The sequence below is a fragment of the Homarus americanus genome, unplaced genomic scaffold, assembly GCF_018991925.1.
Source record: "Homarus americanus isolate GMGI-L3 unplaced genomic scaffold, GMGI_Hamer_2.0 scaffold45562, whole genome shotgun sequence".
In the NCBI taxonomy this organism is placed as follows: Eukaryota; Metazoa; Arthropoda; class Malacostraca; order Decapoda; family Nephropidae; genus Homarus; species Homarus americanus.
In genome coordinates this window covers 3,788,168-3,803,165 of record NW_024744839.1, presented here as the reverse complement: position 1 = coordinate 3,803,165, position 14,998 = coordinate 3,788,168, and the positions used below count along the sequence as shown (strand labels likewise).

Below are 14,998 nucleotides of genomic sequence, written 5' to 3'. Positions count from 1 at the left end.
TTATACTTATGTTTTTCAATTCCACTGTAATTTATGTATATACTTATAATATAAATTAAAAAATAATAAATAAATCAAATAAATAAATATTGAAGTGATAACCGTGGTAACATTATGAGATGTACTTATTACCACCATGCTATTGTACAATTCCAGATGTTACTAAAAGTGACATAATACTTCCTTGAGATAAATTTATAGAATATATCAGGTGCCTAAAAGAGAGCTCAGACTCTCAACTGGCTCAGCCATGTTAATATTGTTATTATTATCCACTCTGTATCTGTGTTTTTCTGGTTAAATAAACTGTTTCAATTCAATTCAACACCCTCCTCCTTCTCACACTGTCCCTCACCCACTCTCCTCCATCCCACTTTGTCCTTCACTTACCCTCTTCCCCCTCACACTGTCCCTCACCCACTCGCCTCCCTCTCACTCTGTCCTTCACTTACCCTTTTCCCTCTCACACTGCCCATCACCCACTCGCCTCCCTCTCATTCTGTCCTTCACTTACCCTCTTCCCTCTCACACTGTCCCTCACCCATTCGCCTACCTCTCACTCTGTCCTTCACTTACCCTCTTCCCTCTCACACTGCCCATCACCCACTCTCCCTCTTAACATGATAATCTTGACTGAGGTTTTCATATATATCTTTTTTCACTCGACGTAAGCCATGTTGTATTGTCTCACTTATCAGCTCCCTATACAAAAAAACAAAAACAAATAACAAAGTGTGATAATGTGGTACTAATCTAGTATGCAATTATGTATTACGATATTAATATGATATAAGAATTTCCTTGAGATAAATACATACCGTAGGCGTACCGAACGGATTAGGGGGAGGTGCCTCCAGGCTCTCACTATAGGCTCAGCCAGGTAAATATTTTTGTTGTTATTTACTTTGTATCTGTATTTTCTGGTTAAATATTAAATTAAACTATTTCAGTCAACCAATCAAAAACCCTTCTCTACTCCCCGTCTCCCTCACCCATGCTTCTCCTTCACCCATTTTTCTCCTTCACACCCTCTCCCTCACCCATGCTTCTCCTCCACACCCTCTCCCTCATCTATGCTTTTCCTCCACACCCTCTCCATCACCCATGTTCCTCCTCCACACCTTCTCCATCACCCATGCTTCTCCTCCACACCCTCTTCCTCACCAATGCTCTCTCACTCATGCTTAAGGAAGTGAGGTGGATTAACGTCTTCCATCCCTGTCGTGTTTTTCTTGAAGAGCTGTAAGTCTCCCTAATCCCTCGCCTTACTGGGATAATATAAACCCACTTCTGGTGTATTCTTAGTTTTTGTGTTACACTATTTTTTTTCAACCACTTATCAGCGTATTAGCCGTTCAGGTGTTTGTTTCATCCAGTGTTAATACATGAAGAAATCGAAATCTGTGAAATCTGTGATGTTTGGTAGGGTCACACTGGATAAATACCCTTCTCACGTATGTCCGGGCTGAGCAGGACTCGTTACCGCTGTGATGTTATTCTTTTTTGTGTTACTTTTTTTTTGTTTAATGGGGATTAGTCCACCCAGGCACAGGTCTCTGACCCACATCGGGGCCTGGGGGACGAACATGTAATAATAATAATAATAATAATAATAATAATAATAATAATAATAATAATAATAAAGAACCACAAAGAAAAAAATATCAAAGTGAGAAACGACAGTATGTATGTTGTGTTGTTAATAGTAAAAGAAACAATTGACACCCTGCCATTGTGTGTAAATGAGGCAGAAAGTCAGGTCAGCAACCTGAGACTTGGTCACAATTATTATGATGCTTTATGGCAGCAAGGTCTACCATTAGAACACACACATGATGCTTCCTATTGCGGGATCCTAGTGCTGTCACTAGGTACCCTGTACAATGACACCAGAAGCATCTGGCAAGTGTGACAAGTATATACTGTATAAATATTATTAAGGGGCTTACTAAAGCCTAAGGAAGGAAGGATATTCCTTTAACACTTAATCAATGTTATTTACATAATATCTGGCCAGTATGGGGAGGATCATCGGGCCTCCGTCAGGGGGTCGTGGAGTGGTGGTCCAGCAGGCGTCACGGAAGCGTTGTGTGTGGGGACATCTTAGGAGGTAGTGGATAAGGGTGCTGCTGTCGGGTCTTCTGCATAATGCACAAGAGCGTTGCTCAGGGGATGCGGGGATACCAATCTCCCAAGCAAAGTCATACCCAATGATGATACAGGGAGCATTCACGTCCCTTTTCCGCGACCCTTTCCCATAGACGTACGAGAGGTCAGGAAGTTTACGGAGGACAGATATATATATATATATATATATATATATATATATATATATATATATATATATATATATATATATATATATATATAGTGTGTGTGTGTACAACAGTACAGTATATGCTGTATTATTATCACCAATGCGTTGACATACTGTACTATCTTTCTTTTTAATCAGATATTTCGAATGACACTATCTTTATGATCAGTGCTACAAAGTAAACAACCATATCAGTGCAATCAAGTATAATAAAATATACGGTTCTTTAATTCTTTGCAGCACTGATGATGAAGATAGCTCTTCAAAATATCTGCTTAAAAATAAAGATGTAAATGCCCTCTTTCCTAATGTAATATTAATAAACTTTTGAGATATCAGACTTTTGCGGTTAGCATATTGGCGATATCATTATGAAATAAGTTTTTAAGTGAGATACATTTCAAGAATGCGAATCTAGAAAATAGCGTGGATATATATATATATTTATATCAATTCTTCATTTACTTTGGTCTGCGTCAAAAAGCGAGCGTGTGGTAGTGTCACGTGGTCTACGCTCACACACCTCATGCCTCAAGTATGATAAATGAATTATCTCCCTTTTATTTCAGCGTTATTTCAATAATATGAAATTTTTAAGTTGAACTGTAATTGTTAATTTGATTTACCACATATTCTGAATGAAAATATAGATTAGTGAAGTGAGTGACGTTTGTAAGTGGTATTCAAAGTAATGGAAGGTGCGTGACGCTGTTCATGTGTTTGGTAGTAGAGCATTATGGGTGGTGAGGGATCCACCAATCACAGACCAGCGCGCTCGCCGCCATGTTTCTCTAGGATTCTTAAGAAGTTGCTGTGAGCTTACGATTATTTTGGAATTTATGGGATTTTAGTGGATTTTGCCGTCATCATACTTCAAGATGGCCTCCGATGGGCCTGGAAAGTATAGGGAACGGAAAAGTAGAACGACAAAGCCGTATGATCGGCCCAAGGTGAGGATTTGTTTGTGATTACTTCAGTGGCATACCACTAACTGTTGCCGAAAATACTATAAGGATGCATGTATACACAACCAGACACACGTGATGTAGCGGTGGTGTTGTGGAGACTGTCCCTGTAGGTAGAGTTAGTGCTAAACAAGTAGATATAAGGCAATAGAGGCATAGTGTTGAGAGTCGCGCCACTTGCCAGAAGATCATGATTCTGGCAGCAAGTTTCATGTTTTCCTGCAACACGGGTGATCTGGCAGTGTATAAATAAACTCAACCCCACAGTTTCAGAGTTTATGATATATATGATATGATGCATTTAAAAAGTTCAAGACGTAAGTTGAATAAACACTGAAAAGTGAGGGTCAGGAAGACTGAATGACCAGTCATGTTTAGGTTTATAACCATCATTGAAGAGCAACTTCATGGATTTACATTCTCATAATGTTGAATGGCTTGTAATACTGAAGCTAGATTTTAGTTACAGGGGAACGGAGGTGATTTCACATCCCTCAGCAGGAATTAGCTTACAAGCTTCTTGATTAAGTTTGGCAGTCACCTACAAAAATAAATTTTTATATACCTGTGTATGATAAAAGCATTGAATTTTTTATTTAATAGATTTGAATTAGAGCATGGGATGCACCACTTCCTACTCGTTTGCTTACCTGATTTTTATATTTATAAAATTTTCATATGAAAAAATGTTCATTACTTATTACATAGTGGATATTTTGCCATGACCGTCAAAGTTCCTACTAATGCTATTGGTAAATGTACATATACAGCAACCATGGAATTTGAAGAAAAACAAGTGGTTTTTTAATGGGTTTTGATGTGATTAGTTTAAATCTGACCTTTGTTTTTGTCAGAAATCACTCGTTTGTGATTTCGCCCTCCCCCCTGTCATAATACAGTAGTTCTATCGATTGCATATTTTGAATTCCCGGTATTCTGAGCTTGCCAACTTATACCATATAACCAAACTAAACCTTACCTAACAACCTAGCGGGGGGCTTCGCCCCTGGACCCCCAAGCGCTATGTAATAACTCTAGAGTCGCATGGTCAGCCTCCACGAGAATATAAGTAGCTGTTAGAGTATCTCTTACCTTACTCTGAGTCAGGGACCAGAATACGTCGTGGGTTTCTCTGTTCTCTAAAGTTTCCTTATGTTTAGAATGAAATAATACAATAAACTTCCAATAATCGAAATCGCACCCAGCACGTTATGGCTCCATGTTGCAACTGATTAAAAATGTCCCGCATCTTAGCACCCACGCCGAATATTGAATGCTAATTGGTTGAATTAAAGGTCGAGATATTTTATTGGATTTGATTGGCTGCCGCCCCTGCCCAAGATTTGATTGGCTGCGGCCACCACTGATTTGATTGGCTGTCGCCCCCTGGCACATGCGCGGGAGGTAAGCGAACGCACACAATTGGAGCAACAGCATAGGGACAGCAGGTGCTCTAATTTTATTCTTTTTAAAATTCAATAACTTCCTTATTATCAATTTGCGATAGTTCCATCGATTGAGTGTAGTGAATTCTGTGATTGCTGTAAACTGCACAATTATCATACTATTTTACCGTGAGTGCACTCTGATTGGCTAAGTACTGTGTTTAATATGATCCCTGACTGGCTAAGTACTGTTTTTAATATGACGGGGTCCTACCTCCCCCCCCTCCCCCCAGCTAGGAAGTTAGGTAAGGTTAGATAGGTTTCATTGGTTGGTTAAGTCAGATTCTATTAGGTTTTAGTAAATGCTGCCTCATTTATAATGTTAAGAACATATGTTGAAAAAATGAACAAAATCGAACTATTTCTGGTTAGCTTTGTTTATAGCTCAACAACGATCGCCTCATGGCAAAGTAAATGCCAAATGCCGCCAGTCACGGTCACATATCGTTCTCGCTTTGTCCGCCGGTAATGGACGATTAGCCAATCAGGGTGCACTCATGGTAAAATAGTGTTAGTACAGTCTCTCCTCGACTTACGACAGGGTTCCGTCCCGACAACCAGGTCGTAAGGCGAAAATAATACATAAAAATTCTAAAAATGGGTGTCTCGTTTTCTTCTCAGCACCACGAGAACTCTCGTTTTTACGCTTGCCAGCCATTTTAAAGGGAATTACAAACGAAAATTTTGTCAGTACACAGCGCGATCACTAATGTCGGGACTCAAAAATATGTAATATGAAAAATACTTTATATGACCATGGCCGTCGTAAGTCGAATGTCGTAAGTCGAGGAGTGACTGTACTTGGAACTTGGCCAGTCACAACAAAATATACCGTACTCTGCCTACTTGTTAATTAAGATGAATATGGTGACAAAACTGAAAAGTTTGTACTATATAATCGAAGTGGGTATTTGCATCTGATAGTGTAAATAATAGCAAAATTTGGTAAATGTTAGTTTTAGTCCTATAATTTTCTAGCGACTCAAATTTGTTTTTCCTATGTATTTTGCTGTGTTTTGAATGAATTTAATCTTCAAAACTGTCACAAATCAAATATTTTTTTAGTTATGACCCCCCCCCCCCCTCCTACCCCCAACAACAACAGGGAACCCCTGTGGGAACTGGGGTTTTTGGGTCGGGGGAACTAAAAAACGAGTGATTTGCGCCAGTTTTGAAGGTCAAATTCATTCAAAACGCATAGAAAAACATTTTTAATTACTTAAAATGCATCCAAACCTAAGCTAACCAATCCATATCTTCTTTATTATGCATTTGCAATGGAAATATCATAGAAGAAAATTTTCTTAGAATTTTCTGTAGATTTCACATATGTTGCCAGATTTATCATAAAGAATTATAGGACTAAAGTCAACAAATACCCAAGATTTCAACCCTATGGTTAATATTTGTCTTTCACCCATTCCTCTACTAGTGTTTCTGACTACCCTAAATGTGTTATTTTTTAATTATGAATCAATATTTAGGAGTAACATTTCTTGTACACATGCTTAGTTTTTAATATACGTATTTATCGTCAAGCATTAGGTATCTGCCGTTGTAGGCTACCCTGTTTGTTTACAACTGACTGGCTCGGTGTGTGCGTACTCTCACATCCACCAAAAAAAATTGAAATTACACCATGACACTTAATAAAATTCCTCTCATTAGTGCCAGATATAAAAAAATAGTTTCTGTTTAATATGGCATGGGTTTAGGTAAGGTTAGTCGATTTTCTAGGGAAAAATGGCTCATTTGCACAAGAAATAAGGTCATTTGACTAAAACACAGTAAAAAAAAATAAAAATTTCTCATCTCAAAAGAGGGCATGGGCGAAAAACTAAAAATTATGAACACCCATCAAATATTACAAGACTTTTGCAGTGAAAAAACTTGGGTGCTGATAACAGTTCATTATCTCTGAAATAAACCAATCGGTAAGATTGAGTAGGTTTCTTTGGCTAGGTACCAGTTATCAAAGTAAGTTCTTTCTGCTTAATATGTTGGGGGTCCGCCCCTCGGCTAGGGAGTTTGATTTGATTGTGTACCAGATATCAAAATTTATGATAATAAAGTAGATAAAGTATGAAGACGAGTTTAATTTCCCCAATTCCATTGTAAACATTAATGACGAATACAGAAAATCAGCACAAATAACTTCGTTGGTCTTCTTTACTCTAATTTGAAAATAGTTACACATTATTTTGTTTGCATTTCATTGGATATGATTTGGTAATAGCGGGTGTAAATAGGTACAGTAATTTGCACCTGAATTTTGCTATAACACACGTTGGGTGCAGATAAGTATCACTATCTGCGCTTGATGCTCGTGATGACAAGGTTCGGGTGCAAATAACAATTTCATATTTGCACTATCGGGTGCAAATACCTTCAGCCTAAAATAATTCCCTGTACTGTACTCTGTTATTTTTCCTTTACTTTCTTCCATTATCTGGCCAGCATTCATTCTAAATGTTTTACACTTGCAAACATGGCAGCTGTGGGTGCAATCATTTTGCGAGTAGGTGATGCTTTTAAATCTGTTGAAGTCAAATGTGCTAGTGAAAATTTTTTGAGTAGTCTCGGTTTATGACCAATAGATTACCAAAGAATGTTAGGGATATGTTAGGAATCATTTGGTGAAAGGTTGTGCCAGACTAATGGCCAAAACTCAGTTGGGCAAAATAGCCATATCATATCTGCCGGAAATACTGTATTGGAATGACATCAGCAGCATTGATTAATCAGAACAAATACCAGAAGAAAGTAAAGCTCCAAGACTGGGCAAATATCCCTTGCTTTTTGTGGTGGTGTAGGCAAATCTGACCTTTGATTCCATCAGAAATGAGCTGTTACGGAGATAGGATACCAGAAGACCCCCTCCCCCACTGCCAACAAGATTGATCTTACAAATTGGACAAGGCTTTGAAGTTGAGGGAAATTGTGGGATAGAAACACGCAGAAAATCTGATGAAACCTCCTAACCAGAGCTACCAGAAGAACCTGACCTAACTTCTTATAGGGGGGGGGGGGGCTTCATTAACAGATGAAGGAGGATAAAGTGATGACAATTGAATGGGGAATTAAATGTTAAAGACACAGTGAGGGTATTTCCTTGTTTTGGCGACTTTTTCTCTTCTTTTTTTTTGCGCAAAGCCAATGTTTCTTATCTTGAAAGTAACAACAATCCAAACCACACTTTCTACAGAGGTTGGCAGAATACCAGGAGGCTTAGGAATGTCAATGGTAGCAACCTTGTTTTCAAATACAGCACCAGGTTTATTTTCTTTAACAAAGAAAGGTGGATGTAATCCTTGTTTCATTGGTCTTTCCTCTCAGTTTTATAATACTGTACAGTACTTGTAGACTTAATTTTAGATATTTTTTGATAAATTTAGTAGGGAAGTACAGTATGCAGTTAGCATTTGTGGGTATGATTTTTTTTAACCCCTCATGAATGAGGGGTCTATGCTGAATAAAATTGTCTGGCATTGGCCAAATAAGGTAGTAAAAGTGGCATCCAGTAGTGAAGGGTATATTGAGAATAGATTGTTAACCCCTTGAATTGAATTGAAACAGTTTATTTAACCAGAAAAAAACAGATTCAGAGTGGATAATAATAACAATATTAACATGGCTGAGCCAGTTGAGAACCTGAGCTCTCTTTTAGGCACCTGATATATACTATACATTTATCTCAAGGAAGTACAGTATTATGTAACATTTAGTATGAAGGATCTCTGTGCTGAATAAAATCACCTTGTCTGACATTATCTAAATAAGATACAGTATTAAGATTCGTCTAGTAGTGAAAGGGATAAATATGTCCATGGTTGCTCAAAAATTGAAAAGATGACAGATGACTAGTGCTATGTATACAGGTAAGTCTTTATTTTTCTTTTGAAATGTTATGGTAAAGAATCCTTAACTTCAAACCCTTTACTACTGTATCTCCAGACACTATTGCTATCAACAATTGACATGTGAAATCTTCAGTTGCATCTCCCACTCCTTACACATTTGAAAATGATTATGAAATCTTGAATTTGATTTGTTTTTCCCCATGTTTGAATGATTTGACATAGTACCCTATGTAGGCAGACCTCATAATGGAGCCTCGTCCAATATGTTTTCACTTAAACGGTCGTATATAAAAGATATTCATTTAATAAATATAATAATGTAGTAGAATTAAGAAAAAAAATTTTGTGTGTAAAAGAAGCAACGAATAGGACCTCAGTGATATTTGTTTGCATCCTCCGCTGTCTCTGTATACTGTATTCCTTTTTCCTGATATTTTGCTTCTGCATGGTGAATAATTTTGACCTACCGTATGTCTGGAAAGTGAGATTATTGGTAAAGCAGCCAAGGTGACCAGAAAAGTCAGTTGCTTGGCTTGCTTTCTTTTACCTTATAAAATTACTACAACAGAATTTACTGTTGGGTGGAAATTAAATTTATACTTTAATGTTATTTATGTTTTATCTATAAAAAGTCATAACATCTGCAGAGCCATTACTATAACCCAAGGAAGCCACCCTGTAGCATTTATAAGGTAAGAATTGGCGCTCAGGAATGCATCCTTCTAATGAATTAATTGCTTAGCAGACACTCAGGAACATACCTCGTCCATTATTAGGGGTCTGCGTCTATAACCATGTTCAACTTAAGGAGTCTAAACACAGACTAATTTCAAATTAGTCTGTGTTTAGAGGTTTAAAAATGTTCTAATCTTTGCAGTACATACTTTCACAACCATTTAATGTAATTGTATTAATTTTCATGTTATATAATTTATAATTCTGGCAATCAGTATTCAGTTATCGTGGAAAAATGCTTATCATACAATTGTTTTGTGTTTTGCAGGGTATCATCCGGCGAGTGACAGATTCTGTCACTGGTCTGTTTTCAGCATCTTGGCTATCTGGGTGGATGGGTGGTGAAGATGAGGAGGAAAGTAGTGACCAGCAAGCTGGATCCTCGCAAACATCCACTGAGGCACCTGCAGGGGAATCCTTTATATTTGCTCAGCCAGTTACTGCTCGTCGCCCATTTAGACCTATTTATCCTGAAGAAGGTATGGAAATTTTTTTTTGTGTGTGTAAAGTTTTTTATGTAAAGTGTAAAGAGAACTGCTTGGATCACTCTTCATTGTAAGTACAGTACAGCACTACTGTGAAGAATCACGTCTCTAAAGTGGGCCGATGAGTTTTTCCCTCTGAATTTTTCAGGGATGAAAGTCATAGGATCATAGGTAGTCAAGCATTTGAAAAAAATACTTGTCGAATAATATCTTTTTTCTTTATAAGTTGTAAAAGTTCTCATTATTAGGGAGTGGCAGGGATAAAAAATTATGGAATTGAATATCACAAACTAATTAATGATTTCTTGTATCAGTTTTCATGGGTACTGGTATTATACACGGGAAAGGATTAGTGCCACCCTGCTGTTTCTGGGCTATCTTACTAATTGGTGGTTAGTATTTGTCAAAAGTATGTGCTTCAGTCTACATTTTATTGATGTAAGAGGGCTGGGACTTGTCCAAGTCAGGTTGTTTTAGGATGAACCAGTTTATGTGTGCAGGATAACAGAAGGTGGCTTATGTTCTAAGTAGAGGCAGATCCCAATTCCACCCCCTCCCCCCCCCCACACACACACAAAATTTTGCAATAATGAAATTTTGTTATTGCTGTGGATCATGAAAACACTGAAGTTACAAAAGTTTTTGTTATTTTTGTGAAATAAAACAATGGTGAGATACTGACACAGGCATCTGGCTGCTTCCTGTATTGAATATTGGTAGTTAACAACATAGACACTTAATGTAGCATTGTTTATGAAAATCCTGTGTTGTAAACTGTAAAGTATATTGTACTGTAATCCCCCAGGTTATGGATGGGATGCATCTTGGAAAAGTTGACTGTAACGTGAACCCCATTTCCCATTGACTTCCATTATAGAATTGGAGATACTTTCCAAAAGTATTACAAACACATGCATGAATGAAAATGCACATTTTTAAAACACATACATTGATTATTTTATGATATATGATATGATAATAAACACACAAAACACGAATTTTAACTCACTACTGTATGTTGTGTTTGTATCCCTAATTTGGTGGTCATAATTTACAATTTTTTCATGGGTGGTAATTTCTGCAACCTTGGTTTATATAACAGGGATACCTGTACAAGAAAAAATATACAGGATATGGATATAAATTTATCATTACAGTGCATCAGACTTATTCAGTAGTACAGTACAATGAAAGAACCGTGTACACAGCTACAATAAGCAATACTGTACCAAACTAATGTTTCAAGTTTTTACTTCATTAGGAGTTGAAGTTTATACTGTACTGTATATCAAGCCAATTATGTATAAAATTATAATTATTCTTAATTATACACACAGGTGAGACGGAAGCTAACAGTCAGCAGTCTCTTGGCATTAATGAGGGGGCTAGCACGAGTAGTGGAGTAAGAATGAGTGTACCCACGGCTGCGTCAGTGGGCATTTCCTCCACAACCTCCAGATCATTGCAGCTGATTGGGGACACTCCCAGTCCAACTTTATCTGGGCGAAGACTTCCCATAATTTCTTCCACACCGGCCCCTATGTTCAGTGCACGTACCAAGAGCCAGTTGGAACCCCGTTCTTTACCACTTCTAACAACTTCAACTCCAACAGGTAGTTATTAATTAAGGTTTTTAGGGCTATTTTAGAAAAGTAAAATTATCTTCAATACTACATTCCAATTAAATCTTACTTCAACTGTAATTTGAATGAACTAGACTTGATCTGGTTTGTTTGTCTGCTTCTTTTATGAGAAATTGGAGAAATTTAGAATGTAGTACAGTCTCTCCTTGACTTACGACGGGGTTCCGTACCAACGACCAGGTTGAAAAAAGGCGAAAATAATACTTAGAAAATCTAAAATGAAATACGGTACAGTAAAAGTAATCACTAATGAAAAATGAATAAAGTATTACTGTGCACTTACCTTTAATGTAGTCAGCTGAATGCACACAGGGGTCTCAATAATTTTTTAATTAAACATGGAGACTACATTGATTGGATGAAGCAGAGGAGGAGACAGGGTTGGGTGGGTTATCAAGTTTGCTTTCTTCTGACAGGCTAACATACTTGCTTGTTGAAGGTATTGGATCATCTTTGGGGAGTGAAGAGGCAGCAGTAGTGGGGTGTTAGGCAACAGCAGTGGGGGACTTCTTAAATATATTTCCAATTTAGACTGCACAGTTTGCCTTTTATTTTCTTTGTAAACCTCCCTGTAGCAAGCAAGTACATCTTGGATCAGTCTGTCAACTTTTGCAAAACGCTCAACATTTTGATCCATTTCTTCAAACATTTGCACCCCCTTATTAGTAGTAGCAAATGCCTCTGCCATTTGTGTCACTGAAAACTTTTTGGGGGGTTGCAGGTTCTTCTACATTTTGTCTCTCTTCCTCTGCAATTTTCTGTGCATCCAGTTCAATACGATCCTCGTTACTTAGGTCTTCTGCTACACTTTCAACTAACTGCTTAACATCTTCATTATCAATTTCTAACTCCAGCTGTTTACCCAACTCCACTATTTTGTTAGTAATCTCAGAAATTGTTTCATTTTCATTAAATCCTCTGAAACTGTTCACATATCTTTTCAGGACCTTCTTCCATTCATGCACTGACCTGTAACCTCATCCCATGCTGCAGTTATTTTCAGTATACATTTCAAAATGTTGTAGTCCTTCCAAAACTCTCTTGAACGTTATTTTACCTTCAGTAGCAGCAACAGCCTGAGCGAAGGTCGTATGTAAATAATACTCTTTAAAAGCAGCAATAGCACCTTGATCCATGGGTTGGATGATAGAGCTAGTGTTAGGTGGAAGGTAGACTACCTTAACACCAGGGTGAAGGTCGTCCAGGTGTGGTGGGTGTCCTGGAGCATTATCTAAAATTAATAAAATCTTGAAGGCAACCCCTTGTTGCAGACAATACTCCTTGGCTATTGGAATGAAACTCAGGAACCAATCCTCAAACAGTGCTAGGGTCATCCATGCTTTCTTATTACTGCGATAAAACACTGGCAGTGTGTGCTTGCTGACATTTTTAAAAGCCCTTGGGTTCTCTGAATGATGTATCATGAAGGGTTTTACCTTGAAACCAGCTACGATCCCCCCCAACAGAAGTGTGATTCGGTCTTTGAATGCCTTGAATCCCGGCATGGTTTTCGCCTCTTTGTGGATGTACAGTATTACCCGCTTTACACGGAAAGATGTCTTTCCTTCCGCGGTTCACTTTCCACGGTAGATTCATATATGCGGTGAAGTATAATTTTTTTTTTTAGTTTGTTTTATTTAGCTCATAAAATTCATACAAATTACCCTGCCAGAATATAATTTACATTGCTGGAATTCTTACAATGTGATGATCATTTTGAAAATAAACATCATGGATTTTGCATTAGACATACAAATTTTAGATTTAATGTAATAATTTGGTTTACACAAAGCAAATATTTTATCGTTTGTGCAAAATATATGAAGTTTACATTCAAAATATTCCCTGACCTGCAAGGAATCTAGAAATGTCAATTATATTATCCTAACTTTAGTCTGGGTTATTATTTATTACTAAAAATGTAAATATACTATTTTCTCCCAATCGCTTCTCTGGTAGGGAGGGAAGGTGGGGTGTGTTAGAAAGGGAGGGCGGGCGGAGGTGGGGTATTTTGATTGACAGATAGTGTCCTTGAAGAATATTTCTTTGTTTATTTACTGAAGATATTTGTTTTAGCTCATAAAATTCATAGAAATTACCCGGCCAGAATATAATTTACATTGCTGGAATTCTTACAATATGATGATCATTTTGAATATAAACATGATGGATTTTGCATTAGACATACAAATTTTAGATCTAATATAATAATTTGGTTTACACAAAGCAAATATTTTATCTTTTGTGCAAAATATATGAAGTTTACTTTCAAAATATTCCCTGACCTGCAAGGAATCCAGAAATGTCAATTATATTATCCTAACTTTAGTCTGAGGTATTATTTATTACTAAATGTTTAAATCTAGTGGTTTCACCCAAACATTTCTCAGAGAGGTAGGAGCTAGTGAGCTGGGAAGGGGAGGGATTTGAGTCCATTATTTGAATGGACATTAACCTGGCTACTGTATTTCTCTTAAATATTAATTGTGTGAGCATACCATCATAAAATTTAGATGTTATTTTTACTACAACATAGGTATTGTGTTGAAAAAAGTGGAGTTTGGGGGTCGGGCCAGTCTCTATTGGAATTAATCCCATATGTTCTGTTGTTCACTTTCCGCGGTACCCTGTGGGTTCAATTGATGCGTAAATCGGGTACTACTGTATGTCCTTTCTGGCATGTGCTTCCAGAATATGCCAATTTCATCCACATTAAATATTTGCTCAGGCAAATAATTTCCCTCCACGATGACACGATCTAGCTCCTCCTTAAAAGCTTGGCAGCAGCCACATCAGCACTTGCTGTCTCTCCACTCAACTTTACACTGTGCAAACTGTAATGGTTCTTAAACCTTTGGAACCACCCATGACTTGCTGTGAAGTTTTGGTCGCACTCATCTCCTGCCTGCTCTTTCAGGCTTTAGAAAAGGCTTCTTGCCTTAGCGTGTATGGTTAGAAGGCTTAAGGGTACACGCTTTTGCAGCTGATCTTCCATCCACATCTCAATTAATTTTTCCATCTCATGAATAGGACCTTGTCTTTTTTTCGTTATTATTTTTCCCTTTATAGGTGTTGATCCATTCACTACCTCACTAATTCGTTCCTTGTCCTTTAAAATTGTTGATATCATCGAGTGAGAGAAGCCTAGGTGGCGTGAAATGGTTGCTACCTTTTTTCCATTTTCATATTGCATTATTATTTTCATTTTCATCTCAAAAGTAATTGACTCTCTTTCTTCTGAGCGCCACCAGAATTCTCACTTTTATGCTTGCGAGTCATTTTAAAGGGAATTAGAAACAAAAATTTTGTCAGTACACAGCGCAATCACTAACACCGATGGCGGCCAAACACCAACTGAGCGGGCTACGACGTGGATGCTGTACACCACGAGGCGGCCCAGCCCATGCTGTCCTACGGGACGGAAACGTTTCGGTACTAGAAAATATGTAATTTGAAAAATATTTTATACTACTGCGGCAGTCGTATGTTTGGGTGGTCGTAAGTCGAGGAGTACCTGTTATTTGTATATTTGTGCATAATTAGACTGG

At 37.6% G+C, this 14,998-nt stretch overlaps 1 protein-coding gene across 3 annotated transcripts in view; it reads left to right on the top strand.

Moving 5' to 3' along the window:
- LOC121878173 (nuclear pore complex protein Nup153-like) overlaps positions 1–14,998 on the top strand; it is a 48,361-nt gene that overhangs the window by 3,313 nt on the left and 30,050 nt on the right. For 2 of the 3 annotated variants that reach the window (XM_042384212.1, XM_042384210.1), the window contains exons 1-3: positions 3,069–3,267; positions 9,591–9,801; positions 11,145–11,420. In XM_042384212.1, coding sequence (XP_042240146.1) covers positions 3,196–3,267; positions 9,591–9,801; positions 11,145–11,420 — 559 coding nt within the window. In that variant the 5' untranslated portion in view covers positions 3,069–3,195. Of the gene's footprint in view, positions 1–3,068; positions 3,268–9,590; positions 9,802–11,144; positions 11,421–14,998 lie in introns of those variants that run through there. The other variant, XM_042384211.1, reaches the window with a different exon arrangement.